The following is a 19,720-nucleotide window of genomic DNA, read 5'->3' as shown; positions in this document are numbered from 1 at the left end:
AGAATCATAAAGTGTGATGTTGGAAAAGCATAGCCAACCAGGCAGCATCTAAGGAGCAGAAGAGTTGATGTTTCGAGCATAAGCTTTTGATGAAGAGTTTATGCCTGAAACGTTGACTCTCCTACTCCTCGAATGCTGCCTGACTGGCTGTGCTTTTCCAGAACCGTACTTTTTGATCCATTACATTACTGTATATGTAAACCAAGGAGTTATTTAATCCTCAAGTGAAATGGTTGCATTAAATAGAGTTGAACCTGTTTAAAATCACAAAGAGCACATTGGTGTGCACGCAATTAGATTTTTTAGATTACATTACAGTGTGGAAACAGGCCCTTCGGCCCAACAAGTCCACACCGACCCGCCGAAGCGAAACCCACCCATACCCCTACATTTACCCCTTGCCTAACACTACGGGCAATTTAGCATGGTCAATTCACCTGACCCTGCACATCTTTGGACTGTGGGAGGAAACCGGAGCACCCGGAGGAAACCCATGCAGACACTAAAGTTGTAGAGAAACAATCACCATGAAAAGACACAGTGGAACACTTATGACTTTAAATATAGAGGCATGGTCATTGTGCAACATGAAAAGCGGAGGAACTGGTTAATTCTACAAATAACACAATTCCTGTGGAATGCATTGACCACAGACGTACCTAGCTTCTCTCACAATTACAAACGTATAATAGTTTCAGGTTGCTTGTTGTTAAAAGATAATCAGCAAGCTTGGATACCGGACATGATTGCACAGTGTGTAAGTGTGCTATAATCAGGAAGATGCTCTCATGCCAAGCTGTATCCACTTAGGTACATACTCATAGAATGAACCCTTTGCATTTTTCTGACTCTCAGCTGCCTCAGTTTCTAGTCATCTGAACATGTCAACATTCATTTGAAGGAAATCTCCAATATTTAGTTAATTTTACTGATTTTTTATTATTAGCAACGAGATCTAAGCACACCTCTGCATTTGTTCACCTGATAGTGTGCTACCAGAGGAAGGAGATCTGTATACATTTTAAGAATTCAGTTCCCTTGTTGCTCTCTAACCAATCCATAAAATGCCCTTTTAAAATATCTAAGCATCTACATACTTATTCGGCCAGTACCCATTCCTCAACTAAATGTATCCACTCTCACAAACCATACATTCGCTCTTTAAACTTTCTTATCTTACATTTTTTGCTCAAATATTATATCTAGGCTTGCTTTGCATTCATGTACAGGTTGCAGCCAGGTTTGATGAGAGGATTTGTGGTTTTGGGATTGTGAGTAAGATCTTGTTCTACACAGCTTTTTGCCAGTCATTGTCCTCACAGCGTTTGCTCTTTCGACCTATCTAGGTTCTGCAATATGAAAACTTTGGACTACACTCCCTTTGCACTCTTTTCAATTTTCCCAAATCCAAGTTCCATTTTTTATTGCTAATAAATCAGTAACCTCAATTGGCATAATCTCACATGTTTTATAAGGCATTTGGATCATTGTAAGCAACAGTGCAGCTAACATTACATGTACACTTATTCTTAACAAAGATGGTGAACTGTTTAGGAAGAGCTCATCAACCAAACATAACACTCCTCAGAAGTGAATTCACTAAACTAAATAATACATTAATTTTACAGCTTGATATTGAAAAAAGATTTAAAACAATAAAAAGATCACTAACATTGTATTTATTAAATGGCTTAGCACAATTATACTGTGCAAGAAATTGTTTTCTCACCAAAAGTATATAACTGTGTGAAATTATATTAAAATTGCTGTTGCTCAGGAACCATATAGAGATGATACACTGTAATTAAGAACCATATCTTCTCATTCCAACTCCAGAAAACAAAGGTGAAATACCTCTAAAGGTACTTTAGTGATTGGCATGTGCCTATTAGAAATAATAAATAACTAACACGAGTGTCATACTACAATGTATTGGAAGACTATTAAATGACCAGCATTTCTAATTAGTTTGCTTTAAGATTAGTCACTGAGCTGCAGTAACAGAGAAGGCTGAAGCAGTCCGCTAAAAATGATAACATTTTAACAGAGAAGATAAACAGCATTTTAGATACTGAAGAACAGGTGACTTGTTTTAAATTAGCTTAGTTTCAGATCATGGGGTATAACATCTTCTCAGAAGTGGTACAAAGCAGGTGATATTGGATTTGCTGCCTGTTACAGATTCATTTCATTCATTGAAATTAAATTTTACATGTTATGTGTAAAGGCAGCTGAACAAACATTGCTCATTTTGCACTTGAGACAATTTTCCACGCTTTCTTTATTAAATAAAGTGACCATATAGTCCTTCATTTTCTGGAAGTTTCACATTGCATCTTACCATTAATCAATGCTGTGACCCAAAATAAGTCCAATGGCATCTATCCAGGGTACAGTGGCACATTGCATAGAAAGACAACAAATTTCAGTTCAGTGTTGAGACACAACACCAAAAGGAAAGAAGAGGAACAGAGCTTAAAACATGACAAAGAAGCTGACAAACAAAAATGAAAACTTTTTCAGAAAATAGAATCAATTCAGGCCAGAAGGCTTGACTAAGCACATCAAAGGTAAATGAGAACTGCAAACATGAAGGTAATTAAAAAAGAGGGGAGGGAGCACAAATAATGTTTTTCTTGAGAGCAATGTGGAACAGTGGTAATGAAATTCAGCTTTCTTAAAATGTGATATGAATACTTCATATTTATTCCCAAATTTCAATGGTAAGAAAATTGATGATAATAGATCATGACTTCACATTTTGACTATTTTGGTAAACAACCTTGCAGTGTAGCAAAGAATACTTTGACTTCAATTTGGATGCAAGAACCAACATTGGGAAAGCCAAAATCCCAATGTTGCAGTGGATTAGTAATTCAGAATCCCAATTTATCCCTTGATAAAGTAAACTCGAGTATTTCTCTGATTTTAGTAATTGAAACTTTAGTTTTTACTGTCACAAATTAACTGGTTTCCCTTGTTTAATATATTTTCCTCTCCACTATTCCTAGTTCTGATGCTTTGATTATAGCACCTCTTTAGAGTCATTTTTTGAACTAATTTTATTTTAGGTTTTGCCTTTAGCAATTATCAGTATTTTTCCCAGATGTACTGTCATCATTTTACCAGGTTTGTAAACAGATTAGATTACTAGATTAGATTACTTACAGTGTTGGAACAGGCTCTTCGGCTCAACAAGTCCACACCGACCCACCGAAGCGCAACTCACCCAGACCCATTCCCCTACGTTTATTCCTTCACCTAACACTACGGGCAATTTAGCATGGCCAATTCATCTGACCTGCACATTTTTGGACTGTGGGAGGAAACTGGAGCACCCGGAGGAAACCCACGCAGACATGGGGAGAATGTGCAAACTTCACACAGTCAGTCGCCTGAGGCAGGAATTGAACCCGGGTCTCTGGTGCTGTGATGCAACAGTGCTAACCACTGGGGCTGGACATTCCCTAAAACATGTCACATAAATATTCCTGTTTTTAACACAGAAATAAAATGTAAGGTTTTCCTGACAGCAATCTTTATGCTGTAGACCCATCATGTATTTTAGGAACCTCAAAATGCTACCTCAATGTTTATAATAGCTACTGTAAAAATAGTTCAGCAACAATGAATAAGGTCCTTTTTTTAAGGTGCTTAGCAAGTATTTTTGGAATAGTGGAAATTCTATGTTATATTTCACAATATTTACAGTAGTAATATGGTACAAAAAGTATAATCTGAAACCAAATGGGAATTGCATATTTAGAGTGACTAGTTTTCTGTTAAGTTGATGCCACAAATTGAAAGGGACTGTTTCGGAAAACATGCTACATCAATGTGGGTCAATGTAAAAGTGACTACAGCTGTAGCAGCTTTTAAATATTTTTGCAGCATTTCTACATGTTGATGAAACATCATTGCATGAAAAGGCTGAAATTCATTACAAATCAATACTTACTTTTTCCTTGAGCTAATACTCAACTGTTGCAAAGAATAATAATCTTCTTTGGATAAACAATGTGGAGGCATAAAATTAACAGATGAAATGCTGAGTATACTTAGTGTCTATTTTTACATAAGCTAATTTATTGCCTGATGCTTAAAGCAGTCCAACTACTACCAGCTCATTGCAATAATGTTCTTATTTCAATTACTTTATGAGGCTTCTGTGTGGCCAGAAATTGCTAAGTTTTCTTCCACTTTGTATTGGTGAAGCATTCTGCTGTATTTTACCTCAGGACCAGCAGTTTTGTCAAACGACTCAGGAGACCATCAAATTCTTATAAAATATTCAAGATTAATTGCAATGTAATATTAAACTTACAGAATTACTGAATGCAATCTTATTAACTCTAAAATATGTATTTAAGTTATTGGCTTCATATAGTTGCTTTCTGATACACAGATAATTATGAGTAGATAGGTTGATTCCTGAAGAAGGGCCTGTGCCCGAAACATCGAATCTCCTGTTCCCTGGATGCTGCCTGACCTGCTGTGCTGTTCCAGCAATAAAGTTTCAACTTTGATCTCCAGCATCTGCAGACCTCACTTTCTCCTCCTATGAGTAGATAGGCACTCACTGACCAGCATGGACATGATGGGATGAAGGGCCTCTTTCCTTGCTATAAAACATGATGACTCTAAGAGGTCAGTTAGTCCATCAGGTACACTTCTACTGAAGTGAGGACTGCAGATGCTGGAAATCAGAGTCTAGATTAGAGTGGTGCTGGAAAAGCACAGCAGGTCAGGCAGCATCCAAGGAGCAGGGAAATCAACATTTCGGGCAAAAGCCCTTCATCACGAATGGTGATGAAGGGGTTTTGCCCGAAATGTTGATTTTCCTGCTCCTCAGATGCTGCCTGACCTGCCCACTTCTACTACTTATCAATGCACGAATACTTTAATCATAGACACCTTTCCATTCAAGATGTCTTACCAAGTCCCAGAAGACAAGAACAAACATTCTGATACGAGTCTGGAAATGGTAGAATAGGACCTCAACCACAGCCAATTGGCTAGACATTTTCATCCACCCTTCACCTTCTTAGCTCATAAGATTACAGTGTGAGCTGATAATGGCATTTTGAGGACTATAAAGCATCTGGGACTTTGGTGAATTTTGGGAACCACAGTGTGACTCTTTAACCACTGGGTTTAGAAATTGAGAAATAAGTAGGAGGATGAGAAGCTCAATTCAATGTCAAATCAAGTCCAAAAAAAGAAATAAATTTGGATAAAAGAAAATAAGATTGAGAGGTGCAAAAACGCAAAAAGAAAAAGCAGCTATTTTTGAAGATTTGACTTTTCTCAAATCCCCAAATACAATTCACAACCTGAAGAAATCACACTTTACATTTATTCACTTTCTGGGTCAGAGAAGTTGATAGCAATCATTAATAATTAGCATGTCCTCAGAAGGATACACGTGTTATGAACTGATATGTCATTATCTGACTTCAATAAATGTGATCAGATGCAATTTTGTACAAGTGAGGATTGTGGTAGGTGCTGGCAGGCTATGTGCCATAACGACCATTAAGTCTGAACCTAATTCTACCTTTATGCCATTGATACTATGTTTTGACCAGGATCAAAACTGAGGGGTTCCTGATCCACATGGCTCACCAAAAACAGTGGAAGTATCAATTTTTACAAACTCTGTCAAAACTTCGAAGGAGAATTGAAAGAAACTCCAGAGAAGACAAATGAATGTCCAAAATTCCAGATATACCTATTTAATAAATTATTACATTTTAGAAACTCAGGTCCCCTTTAAAACTGTTTTTTTATATTCCAGATTTAGCATTTCCAGTGTAGCATAAGGCCTCATTTAATTGTGCTACATAGTAACTAGCCTTCTCCAAGCATAATGAAAAGATTTATTGTGTGCCACACTATTCTATTATGACTACAGTGATATTGGAAAATAATAAGTTTTTATTCTTGGAATGGATAAAAACTTACCTTTAAATAGAATGAGGCAGGGGACAATAGTCATCTGATGTCATGTGTAGCTGCCCACCTTTACTGGCTGAAAGGATTCAGACAATTGATTGACATAGTGTAAGCTATCTGTCCGTAGGAATTGGGTTATCACCAAGTGTTCGGGGGCAGATGGCAATCCTCATCAGGTGGCCCTTCTAGGCTGCACTCCTCGTCAGGGAGCTGTCTTCCCCAGGTGGAAGACGGACCAGAAGAACAGGAGGGAGCCCCAGGGAAAAGTTCCTTAACACTTTGGCTAGAAAACAGGAGGCTGCCTTCACAAATTTAACACAGTCCATGCCAAAACACTGTTTGTCCTCTGGTCTCACTGAACTATCCCCAACTGCCTTTGAATGGTGGCGTCAGCATTAGGGATCCTAGAATATCCAGATAGTGAAGAATCCTTCTGGCAATTGTAAATGGAAGAACTGGGCCCCATCAGACAAGAAGAGTACCACAGGAATATGGTAAGTAGTCAGTAAGGTGAGTTTGGAACAATAATAAAAGACACTGTGGGGCGGTATGGTGGCTCAGTGGTTAGCACTGCAGCCTCACAACGTCAAGGACCCAGGTTCAATTCCAGCCTCGGGTGACTGTGTGGAGTTTGCACATTCTCTCTCTGTCTGGGTTTCCTCCAGGCACTCCGGTTTCCTCCCACAATCCAAAGATTGTGAGATCTTTTTCTCATCTCATCTCAAAGATGAGCAGGTTGGGTGTATTGGCCATGCTAAATTGCCCATAGTGTTCATGGATCTATAGGTTAGATGCATTAGTCAGGGGTGAAATATGGAGTGGAAGGGGAGTGGGTCTGGGTGGGTTAGTGTTCAGAGGGTTGGTGTGTGCTTGTTGGGTCAAAGGGTCTGTTTCCACACCATGGGGATTCGATGAACCTCTGTGAAAACACACTCGGCCTCACGGAGAGAACCTTGTAATAAACCTGACAGAAATGACGCTTAGTCAAAATATAAAATTCAGCACATTGCTTTTTACTTCATATTTCTTGATTTTTGACAATATACCTTCACTTATCCACATCCACTCTGACTGATAGGACAGATGATCCATTTCTTGCCCACTGTTGCAGTGTAAAGCTCAAAAAGAGTTACAAGACAGTGACAAGCATGCAGATCCATTTCCTGATATTCTCCACTTCCTTTGAGGTAGGACTGCTTGGCACTAACTGCAGGAATGCCCAGTTCAGGTTGAAGACTAACCACAGAAGGCATAAAATGTTTCTCTTACCACTCTGTGGCACAGCATCAATGTATCTTAAGGGCTGTACTAACAGGGCCACCCAAAAATTTGATTTGCTTTTAATGCTATAGTTTTGACAGCGACCTTCCACTTAGCCATATCACTTAGTGTACCACTAGCTTGTTTTCACTCTAGTTTTGGGCCAATTCCCAAAGCTAAAGAGTGTGGCATAATGCATGACTAATCCACAGCAGGCAATGTAAATCTTTGCAATATAAAACGTATTAATTTATGAAACATATCAGTGCACTCCTAATACAGAGAAATTACAGTAATGAGATACTGCTGAATGTGCTTGTTTTTATACATGAATTACTCACTTAGCACTATTTTGCCTTAGGCTGTAAAATTAGTATTCAGTACAGTACCAGGGAAACAGTACTATGAAAGAAAGACTGTTACAGAAAATATTGATCTTTTATCAAATCTTCTTTTTGAAAGTATGCACAGATTCTCTATCCTACAAATGCCAAGACAGAAAACAACTGTAAGGTATAGCACAGTGGCAAGCTGTGGACTTTTGTTTGTGTTCCACTGCACTGAGAGCCTTCTGATTTCACCTGCAGGAAAAAAAAACAACATCAGGGCTGACTTCTGTGAGCTGCTAGGATCAGAGTGCCTAAATGCTACTATCAAAAAGACAGAAACAAAGTTGACAAGAATATTATTTGTAAAGTAAGTTCTTCAGACTTCATTCCCTGAGTAAAGGGAATGTGCATTTCCAAAGAGAAGTGCTACAGTCACAAGACAATGATGTGGAATTGTTACGATAGCAGTAAAAATTACTACCAATTTTTGACTTCCATCGTCTGATTTAATACATGAGACTTTTTGTGGGTAAAAACTTAAAAGCGCTGACTTAAGGTGGGCTACATGATCAACGGACCCAGTTGAGACAAATGCAGTGAAAAAAAAAGAAACAAGAATGCTGCAGAACTAAAATTAACATCATTATGAAGAGGTAGTGAAACTCAGACCATCATGAGATTAGATTAAATTAAATTAGATTACTTACAGTATGGAAACAGGCCCTTCGGCCCAACAAGTCCACACCGACCCTCCGAAGAGCAACCCACCCAGACCCATTCCCCTATACCTAACACTACAGGCAATTTAGCATGGCCAATTCACCTAACCTGCACATCTTTGGACTGTGGGAGGAAACCGGAGCATCCAGAGGAAACCCACACAGACACGGGGAGAATGTGCAAACCCCACACAGACAGTTGCCCGAGGCTGGAATTGAACTTGGGTCTCTGGCGCTGTGAGGCAGCAGTGCTAACCAATCATCTCTTGTTTGATTCAAATATTCCTACACTTTTCACATCTTGGAATAAAAGTCAGCTACAGATTATCTAGCTTGAAGAAACAACACAGCCAGACATGGGAACATGGTTTTTTTTGCAGAGAAAAGAAAATAGGTTTTGTAATGACAGTACTGGGAGACACGTTCTCTCTTTCTCTATTTGCTTTAGATCCTCTGTAGACAATGTCTGACAATAAAGCAAATTGGAAAAATATCTATTTGCTGAGAACACAAATTGATCCACACATGTTGCCATATCTGAGGATCAAGATATCAACTAAACAATCACGATCTCAGGTTAAAACCTATCCACAAAATATTCTAAGGACATTTTAAAGTATCTTGATCTTCCTTTTCATATTAGGCACTGTTCCTTTTTAAATTGTGTTTGATGTCAGGTTTTAATATTTTTCTCAGGGTTTGGCAGTAATAAAATTCCTTTTTCTTTACTCAAGATTGGCTTATTAATTTGGATCCAAATTAGATTTTAATTGATGTCTGATGTAGCTGTGTTCTAAAATTAATTTAAGAATCGTTTTCAGAGATGCTTCTCGGAAGATGGTTATTATTAGTTGTTTCTAGTCCCTTGCTGGCCTTTTCTGGGAGGCAATGCAAGGTATTGCCATGAGATGCAGGGCTCTATGGTAAAGCAAACTTTATTGGAGGGTAGCTGGTAATCCCTAATAATTGACAGTAACCTGTAATTCTAGTATTTCTGCAGATCTTCAACCTCTGTCTATATCTGATTCTAAATTAAAAGGCAGCATAGGGACCTTAAAGAAGCCAGAAAATGAAGAAAAATTACAACCACTAACTGCAACAGAATCAAGAAGATCAGAATATTGAGTATGCAATATTCCACAACAAATCTACAAATGTCACATTTCTTTGGGAAACAAATGCTACAGTCAGAGAGGTGTAATGCGACATATGTCCTCATTATCCTGTCCCATTCAACATTATACAAGAAAGACAGCATTTACTGATACCGGATGGTCCAACTGATTGTACGTGTGCGAGACTACAAGAAATTGATGTGTACTGGCTGAATCATCCCTGAACCTACAAGCCAAGCCATTATTAAGTGGACACCTTCCCTGCAGTATCTTAGCCAATGTCACTGTTGTTCTCAGCTGTAAGAGATCGTTTCCTACTGTACTGAAGTACAATCCTCCCTCGAAAACAAATCTGTTGGACATTTACAAAGTATTTGTAAAAGCTGATCAATGCACTCTGCTTGGAACTCAGGGAAGAGACAAAATAAAACGGCAGATGCTGGAATCCAAGATAGACAAGCAGGAGGTTAGAAGAACACAGTATGTCAGGCAGCATCAGGAGGTGGAGAAGTTGACGTTTCGGATATAACTCTTTTTCAGGAAATACAGTTTTGACTCTATTTCAGGAAGCCCAAATAATCAGATACTTCCCAGTGAGGCATGTAACCCTAAGTCAGAATGGAGCATGCAACTATCCCCCTGCTCTGCTCCTTCTCATACAGCAATTCTACAACCCTTAAAGTTCATAATTAAATTGTCAAGATCCCTGATAATCTTCAGAACAAAGCAACATCAATCACTGTCCAAATATTATGACTCATCCCCGCCCCCAAAAGAAACATGGTTTTCCTAAGTCTACATTGAACTTAGTCAACAAAAATACTCATCTGTGAAGAATTGACCCCAAATTTAGTTACAATACAAAAATACTCACTTGCTCCTTTTCTTTCCAAGGTAAGAATAATAATTATTCAAGATGTTGGCTCGCACAACGATCAAACAAACAATATCTTGTGGTAATACATTAGTAAAGAGGTCTGGGTATTTTATATAAATGTTAATGGGTTAAAATCATGTTTGAAAGCTAAACTGACATTTGAATATACAGAACGCAAATCTGCAATTTACTTCAGCCCAGGGAATGAAATTAGTTTTGAATGTGATGGACTTTTGACCTACAGTCTAATTAGACCGATACGCAAATAATCTGAATTTGACATAGTATAAATGGACATTTGACTATGATAGATGACACCACAAGCTGATGCATTATACAATTTACCACATTGCAATAGCACTATGGCTATGCTGGACAAATTACTGAAGGAACATCTGTAAAATCCTCTTTTTGACTGCTTCTACAAGAGAACCATATATTGAATTTAGAACAGATGAGCTTGCTCAATACAAACTTCAGTCATCACACTATTTAAAAAACCAAATGGAAATCTGAAATAATGTTCGATGCACAGCATTTCTGTTAGCATTTGTGAAGTGAAACTTCTTTTATTTGAATCTGCTAATAGCTCTGTTGTGTACTTCCAGCATTTTATGTTTTCCTTTTGAACACTGAGAAAGCCCATGAGATTAATTTTTGCAAAAGTAAAATAAAACAAAGGAGCTTGACTATTAAGTCTTCACATTGACGGAGTCTGAATTCAATTCTTTGACAGGATTCTTTTACCAAGTCACTTTTGAGTATCATTATTGCATGTATTTGCACTGATTACACCCTCAGCTCACAGATATCACTGTGGAATCACAATTCCTATAAAAAACAATGATCATAGCACTAATGATTTTCTAAAATACACCAGACATTGTGGTGCATTGTGTCTCTCATACACTAAAATGCTTCACATTGAAGTTCAAGTCTTACTGATTAAATTTGATATTCTAATTTTTTTCTTTTATATTATATCATTTTTTATCCAATGTACAGTGTCACATTTCATGCAGAATTGCATACATGTATATTTTAAAGAATTTTACTATACTCTTCACATTGCCAGGCTTTGTAAGTCTCCCTAAAATAATCAGAATTCCGAAAAAAAATTGCACCTGTGTTTATGCATGGTTTACAATATTTTTGAGTCCTTTATTGGAAATAACCTGAAAGGATTGCTTCAGGACAAGTCTGCAGTATTCATCTTCTGTCAGTCATCTTGTTGGCTGACAAAATAAGAACAAGAATAACTAGAATTCAATTCATTTGTGCATTACTGTCTTTTTTTTGTGATTGTTCTGCGCCCACATTTATATGAATCTTAATCCAATTTGCAGCATAGAAACAAGCTAATTGGCCTAGGTGTTCACTGGTGTCCACATTTCACACAAACTTCCCCAAACTTCAATCCTCCTTCTATCTGCCCATATCACATGGCTGAGAAAAAAAAAAGAAAATACATAAAGTTCCAATAACTTACATTTGTACAGAGCTTTTATTGTACTAAAATAATCTGAGGCATTAAAAGTTAAAGTTAAAAAGTATACAGATTAATTCACTAAGTGGACTAAAGGGTCTGCTTCTGTGTTGTTTGACTGAGTTCAATACAGCCATGTATTAATTATGAAAGCTGGCATGACGAACACAGGGAATACAATTGAAGACAGTGGTAAAATAAAGGGATTGGGATGTTATAAGGAAGCCACAGGTCGAGCAACAGGGGTTCTAGAGTGTAGTGACGGACAACGCATTACGAAACAAAAATATACAATTTTGTTTAAGAATCTTCTCAGGACTTTGGTGAAATAATGAGTCTCGTTTCTTCACTACTTCATGGCTTTAATGCAAAGAAGATGCAAAAAAATTGAAATAATGTGAAAACAAGGTATAATAAGATCAAGAAATTTATATAAGTCAGTGTAAGTAAAGTAGTAAATCTGGAGAAATTAATGGGACCAAGGAGTGACAATTCTCTTAGATCTAGAGTTTTAAAAGAGAAAGCTGCAGTGATAACACATGCATTTAGTTTTGATCTTGTCAAATTCCATACATTGTAGAACAGCTCCCAAGGGGTGGAAGGTAGAAAACATAACAGTGCTAACTTAATAAAGAATGAATAGAGAAAACAAGGGACCATAAGCCAGTTAGCCTAACATTGTGAGTAGGCAAAATGTGACAATCTATTATTAGGGGCATGTAACAGGGCACTTAGAGGATTATAAATGGATTAAACAAAATCAACACAGATTTATTAAAGGAAAATTGTATAGTGACAAATCTGCCATTATTTTGATGATGTAGATAGTAAAATAGGAAAGGGGGAAACCAGTGAATACAGTAGCTTTGGATTTTCAAAACATGAAATTATTATATAAAATGAGGACTCACTGGATTTGAGGTAACTTATTGGTGTAGCTTTGGTTGACGGAAAGAAAGCAGAGCGTTGGAATATGTAAGAGGGCAACACCTAGTGGTATTATCACTGAACTGATAACCTAGAGATCCAGGTAATATTCTGGGGACGCCAGTTTGCATCCTGCCTCAGTATATGGTGGAATTCAAATTAAAAATATGCAATTAAGTGTCTAATGATGACTATAAATCCAATGTCAATTATTGGAAAAAAAAACTGGTTCACTAATGGGGAAGGAAATCTGCGTCCTCGGTCTGGGCAATAAATGCTCGTCCAGTCAGTGATGCCCTCATCCTGTGAATGAATAAATAAAGAAGAACAAACACAGGAAAGGCTGGAGAAATCCAGCAGGTCTGGTAGCATCTGTGGACAGGGAAACAGAGTTAGTTGAAGTTTCAAGTCCAGCATGACTCTTCTTCAGAACTGAAAGATGTTGGGAATTTTTAAACATACACTGTGCTCAATAAAAAAAGGAATTATTCTTGGTGGAGGAAAAGAAAAAAAGACGTTAAATGGTTGTAAGTTCGGAGAGGGAGTAGATTCTCTATACTAAAAGCAAAGGAAGTAAGACAGAAACAAGACAAAGATCGTTGGGGAAAGGGGAGTGAATGTATGAGAAATGGAGAATAGACATTATGCAGTTAATGTCTGAAGTTATTAAATTCAATATTCATGGTGGCTCAGTGGTTAGAACTGCGGCCTCACAGCACCAGGAACTGGGTTCAATTTCAGCCTCAAGTGACTGTGTGTGCGGAGTTAGCACATTCACCATGGGTCTCCGTGGGTTTCTTCTGGGTGATCTGGCTTCCCCCCACAGTCTAAAGAATCGAAGGTTAAGTGAATTGGCCATGAGAGACGCATGGCTACAGGTATAGGGCGGGGGGGGGGGGGGGGGGGGGGATCTAGGTACGATGCTTTTCAGAAAGTCAGCTTGGATTCGACAGGCAGAAATACCTGCCCCACACTGTGGGGTTGTATGATTTGGACCATGAGGTTGTAAATGCCTAACTAGAAAATATGATGTAATTCCTTGAGCTTCAACGGAACACTGCAGCAAGTCCAGGATAGAAATATTAGCATGAGAGCAAGGTAGTTTATTGAAATGGCAAGCAACTAGGAAGTCAGGGTCATACCTATGGACAGAGCATTTGGTCTCAGCAATATAAAGTATGTTGTATTATGAGCAGTGAATGTAATAGACTAGATTGAAAATACTGCAAGTGAAATGCTGCTTCACCTGAAACATATATTTGAGGTCATGGACATTGAGGAAGGATAAAGTGAATGGTCAAGTGTTAGATCTTTTGCAATTGCATGGGAAGGTACCAGGGAGGAATGAGGAAGCATTCGTAATAATGGACAAGGGTGTCATGGAGAGAATGGTATCTGCTAAATGCAAACAGTAGAGGGAAGGGAAAGATGTGTTTAGTGATGGCATCTTGCTGCAGGTGTTGGGATGGCAAAGGATGATCCTCCGAAGTGGGGTGCAAAGTCAAAATAAGGAAAACCTTATCATTGTTCTGGGAAGGAGGATAAGGGGTGACAGTAGAAATGCAGGGAGGGTGCATCAGCCCTGTCAGTGTGAGTGAAAATGTGAGAGCGTGAAATTGTGAGCGTGCAAGCGCATGTACATGTGCATAAGTTAGTTACCAGTGTATTACAAAGATTGATACTTGGGTCTCAGCCATTTCCAATATGTATTAATGGCCTGGATATGGGAGCTGAGTGTAAAGTACTAATGTTTGATGACAATGTAAAATGTGGTGGAAAAGGTTGCAGAGGGATACAAACAGATTGGATGAGTAGGCCAGAACAAGGAAGATGTAATACAATGTTGTAAAATGTGAGATTACACACTTCAGTAGGAAAAGTAGAAAAATAATTCAAATGGAGAGAGACTAGGTTTGAATTTAGATGGGCCTAGGGGTACTTGTACATGAATCACAGAAAATCAAAATGAAGGTACAGCAAGCAACAATGAATGCAAATGGTAATACAGCTTTTGTTACAAAAGGATTGGAGAGAAAACTTTTAATAAAATAATAAAGGGCATTGGTGAAGTGATACCTGGAGATTTATGCACAGTTCTGGTCTCCTTACTTAAAGAAGGATATCTTGCTCTCAAGCAAATATCACGAAGATTCTCTACACTGATATAAATGCAAAATACTGCGAATGCTGAAGGTCTGAAATATAAACAGAATATGATGGAGAAACTCAGCAAGTCTAGCAGCAATTGTGGACTAAGAAACGATTAATATTTCATGTCCATTATTTAACGCCTTTGAGTTGAGTCGTTCTTCTTTGAAGAGTCAAACTTTAATATTATTTCTTTCTGCTGCCAGATCTGCTGAGTTTCTCTAGGATTCTTTATGAGATCTGTTCTTGAGGTGAGCGGCTTGTGCTGAAGGAAATAAAGAATTAGACTTGGCAGACATTTCCTTGAATTTAAAAATATGAAAAGCCATCTAAGGGCTTGAGGCAGAAAATCTGTTTCCTCTGCCTGGGGAATCTATAACACCAAGGCCATATGCTCAGCATAAAGGGTCAGCTATTTAAGACTGAAATAAAGATAACCTCTTCCATCAAATAGTTATGAATTTTAGGAACTCTGTCTCAGAGAGCCATCGATGCTCAGCAATTAAGCATCAATGCAGAATGATAGATCTGTGGATAATAAAGTAATTATCGGTATGCAGATAGTGTGAGGTGGTGGAGTTGAGGTGGAATATCTACCATGACCTTATTGAATCGGAAAGTAGGTTCAAAAGGGTAAATTACCTTCTTTTTCAACTATTGCAAGGGTTCAGAAAAGATTTACAAGAATGATGCCAGGGTTGGAGGGTTTGAGCTACAGGGAAAAGTCGAATAGGTGCACTGCTTTTCCCTGGAGCATCAGAGGCTGAGGGGTGACCTTATAGAAGTTTATAAAATCATGAGGGGAATGGATAGGCTAATTAGACAATGTCCTTTCCATGGGTTGGAGGAGTCCAGAACTAGACAGCATGCATTTAGGGTGAGAGGGAAAACATTTAAGGGACAACATTTCATGCAAAGGTTGGTACATGTATGGAATGAGCTGCCAGAGGAAGAGTTGGAGGCTGGTCCAATTACAACATTTAAAAGGCATCTGGATGGGTATATGAATAGGAAGGATTTAGAGGGATATGGGCCAAGTGCTGGCAAATGGGACTAGATTAATTTAGGATATCTGGTTGGCATGGATGAATTGGACCAAATGGTCTGTTTCTGTTATGTATATCTCTATGATTACTTTCACATATTGGAGATGAAAGACAGAGCTTACCACTATTAATTTTGGAAATAAGAATCTGAGATATTGGAATGTATAAAGCAAGGAGGTATTTTTGGTAGAACAGGGGAGAGGTTGTGTGACTGGAGCCAGCTGGGAGAAATGCCTTCTCAGCCTCAAGAAGGAAATGCTCGGTGATGGAGCTGATTGAAAAGGAGCATTAGGACAAGAATTTAAGGATCTAAGGAAATACTAACTACTGCTGAGGAGATAAGACATCAATGAAACAACAAGGTCTCAGGTTAAAACCATACATGTCAAGGACGCTAATGACTGTAAACTGTATATTTGCTTTAGTTTCTTTTGAATTAGACACTAGTCCTTCCCACTATTGTAACTTTGTGTTTGTATGTTGATATCACATTTTTTGTTTAGTGCTAGCAGACAACAAAAAACTCTTGTAATTGGTTCCTATTGATACAATCTAAATTGGAAAACCACCTTTTATTAGAGGGAGTTAAGCCTCATGCTTAAAAAAAGCATATATTTTTGCTGGAGGTCAACTCAGGAGATTGATAAGGGGGAGCAATTGACCACTCCTTACTTGGTCATTCGAAAATTTATAGTGAACAATAGCTGCAATCATTTCCAGTAAGGACGACCAAGCCGCGACTACTAAATTTATTTAAGAAACAGCAACACACTGAAATGGGAAGATTGTAATTAAATTAGATTAGATTAGATTACTTTACAGTGTGGAAACAGGCCCTTCGGCCCAACAAGTCCACACTGACCCGCCGAAGCGCAACCCACCCATAACCCTACATTTACCCCTTACCTAACACTACGGACAATTTAGCATGGCCAATTCACCTGACCTGCACATCTTTGGACTGTGGGAGGAAACCGGAGCACCCGGAGGAAACCCACGCAGACACGGGGAGAATGTGCAAACTCCACACAGTCAGTCGCCTGAGGCAGGAATTGAACCCGGGTCTCTGGCGCTGTGAGGCAGCAGTGCTAACCACTGTGCCACCGTGCCACCCAAAAAGATACGACTAAAATGTGCCAAAGTGTACACTTCGACTAATGTTGTACTTCATATCTGGTCAACTGAATTTTACAAATATGCCACTGGTATCATTGGCAAAATTACGAAAAATACTTTGGGGCATCCTGAGGCTGTGAAAAATGGTATATTAAATCATAAAAACATTTTGTATACCCAGTTGGTGAACATGACACCAAAACGAATTCTAACTTCAAATTTCAATAGTTTGTTGGTCAGAAATTGATGGAAGAGAAACTTGAGTCTGCTGTCTGAGTAACTTAGCAGTTGTTGGGGGTCATGAAGCCTCCCTCAATCATTTTCAGGTCAGCAAAGCAGCTTTAGCAGATCAGCTCCATTTGTCGATTCCAGGTTCTTCTGTCACTCTTTCATCATTCTGCTGCATCTTGCTCTGCTGTCGCAAGAGGTAAGGTTGCATTCCCCAGCTCTCGCTCTATCACCTCACTGTCAAGATGACCATGTCTTCTTCTGACACTATCCATGCTCCATCTTGTTTCAACACAACATGCTCTCTTACTGGTGTAACCACTGGATGCAGTATTATTTGTATTTTTTCAATCAAATGTTGGAACAAGACTTGGAAATAAGATGATACCATAACATGACTTGCTTTAAAGAATTACTAAATCTAAGGTAATGACCATGACCAGCTTTATAAGTACACTACCATAAAAATACCTGCTTCATGTCCACAGCAGGGCTTTTTCTCCACTGTGTAAGCTAAACAGTAAGTCAAATTCGTCAATAGGAATACACCAATCCCACCGATTCAAAAATCATAGAACATGGCTTAAAGGTACAAATTCAGCTTTAGATTACAAGTTACCAGCTGCTAAAGAAATGCATATTTAAAAAGTCACACAGCATTTTACTATTACTTCCATCATTCCATTACATCCAAATCAAGAAGGGAAAATAAAATATTCCACTTCAGATATTGTCATTGATGTGATTAGTTGGATTTTCAGAAAGTACACTTGACCAATATGAAATCCAATTTCCTCCCCTCACCTTGTAAATAGCTTGCTTTTATAATAGTACACTCAAAACAGAAAATTAACATTCTAAGAGATAGTCAAATAATGGACATAAAGCCACTACATATGTTAGCTGGAATGGTTTAAAGTTTCATCAGTGAGATGAGCCTTAAGATGGCTCTAAAGAGTGAAAATGATTTGGAGAGGGAGAATGGTTTAGGAAGTGAACTCCAGAGCATAGACCATAGGTGACTGAAGGTAGAACTACAAAGGAGGGGGGATAAAGGAGGGGAAGAATGCACAAGGAGTCAGTCTCCAAATGAAAGGATGAATTGGAAGAATGGATGAAGTTACAGAGATAGGAAAAGATAAAGTCATTATGATAATCTGACCATTTGTTACAGCATTCACCTTTTGGAAATTCAATCCAAAAATATCAGTCAACACTGGGATCTGAATTCCTGTCTTAATGTCAATGGCTCAGCATTGTCACAGAGTGGGCACATATTTCCAACTTAACTAACTTCTATTGATGAGATAGTCTTACCTTTTCGTACAAAGCTGGGATCTATGGTATCTTCACAGTAAAAGGTTTTGAAGCACAGAGGGAGCTGCTTAACATCTTGAGGGAGTTTATCCATAGATTGCTGGAATACAACCGCTAGTTCATGCAGCATACTCTTCAGATTTAAAGCAGTCACTGATGGTGACAGAAGACTTACAGCCAATGAGATAGCAGCACTTGACTTCAAACTTGACACAATCAACTCACAGTCAATTACGTAACCATTGGATTTTTTATTTATGATGAAGGATTTCCTCTCACAGGGATCATCAGTAACTGCAATGACATGCCATTCCACTGCAGCATCTTTTGGTAGATGAGGAAACACAGCTACAATCAGCAGGCCAGAGCCAGGCTTAGTCTCTCCACAGGTTTGCTCCTGTAATTCATAATAAAAACATACTAGAAAAATTAGTGCATTCACACATATTTACAGGTTTGAAACATCACTGAGCAATTCTTATAAGACTCCTGCAATCTGGGAACTAGAAACCAAAACAGTTTCAAAAATTGCTTCCTTCACAATCCTCTATGGACTCACTGAGTTGGACTGATCAACTACCTGAGAAATGCACAACACATGATTCACAATCTTCAGTGCAGCACCATGCCTGCCCTTATCATTTCCAATTAGCAAACTTTAAACCATATCTGCATGCTTGAAAAAAAAATAAACAGCAGCAAGAGTCAAATTTGGAAGTCACAGTTAACTCAGGTAAATGTAGTCATAGGAATATAGTACATCAATCCTAATTCATGGGAGTATAAAGATGCTGTCAGGTTCACTTCTAAAGATAACTGTAACTTAATGTGAGGAATACCAGTTGCACTTGTGTCAATCATCATTTCAATGTAAATACATGCAGTGAATAGAAACATCACTTTTAAAAATAAAAAATAGCTGAAACAACTATTTTTTCACAAGGAATCAGAATTGCGGATTGCATATTTTAATTTTAATTTATAGATTTATAATCTAAACAGCAATTCCAGAATAATCACAAGTTGGTTAAAATTCAGACAAACTAACATACAACAGCAGAAATGGTGACAGGAAAATCTTATGTTTTGTTCGTGACTAATGTTCCTGAGTAAGGCACAGCCATGACTGGACCAAATGATGAGATGCCAATCAAATCTGATTGAATCCAATCTTATTTGAATATTTCCTTCACTCTG

At 38.2% G+C, this 19,720-nt stretch overlaps 1 protein-coding gene across 3 annotated transcripts in view; it reads right to left on the bottom strand.

Moving 5' to 3' along the window:
• The window catches only part of dph6 (diphthamine biosynthesis 6), a 332,005-nt gene that overhangs the window by 61,855 nt on the left and 250,430 nt on the right, over positions 1-19,720 (bottom strand). For all 3 annotated transcript variants that reach the window (XR_015757950.1, XR_006312826.2, XM_043698016.2), the window contains exon 14: positions 18,524-18,920. Coding sequence is in view for 1 of the 3 variants with exons in the window: in XM_043698016.2 (XP_043553951.2) it covers positions 18,524-18,920 (397 nt within the window). In the remaining 2 variants the exon portion in view is untranslated. The remainder of the gene's footprint in view (positions 1-18,523; positions 18,921-19,720) is intronic.

Source organism: Chiloscyllium plagiosum, unplaced genomic scaffold (assembly GCF_037043375.1).
Source record: "Chiloscyllium plagiosum isolate Xiang-an unplaced genomic scaffold, Cpla_swu_hap1 HiC_scaffold_8, whole genome shotgun sequence".
NCBI lineage: Eukaryota > Metazoa > Chordata > Chondrichthyes > Orectolobiformes > Hemiscylliidae > Chiloscyllium > Chiloscyllium plagiosum.
The sequence above is the reverse complement of the archived record's forward strand: the minus strand, read 5'-3'. Positions and strand labels throughout refer to the sequence as shown.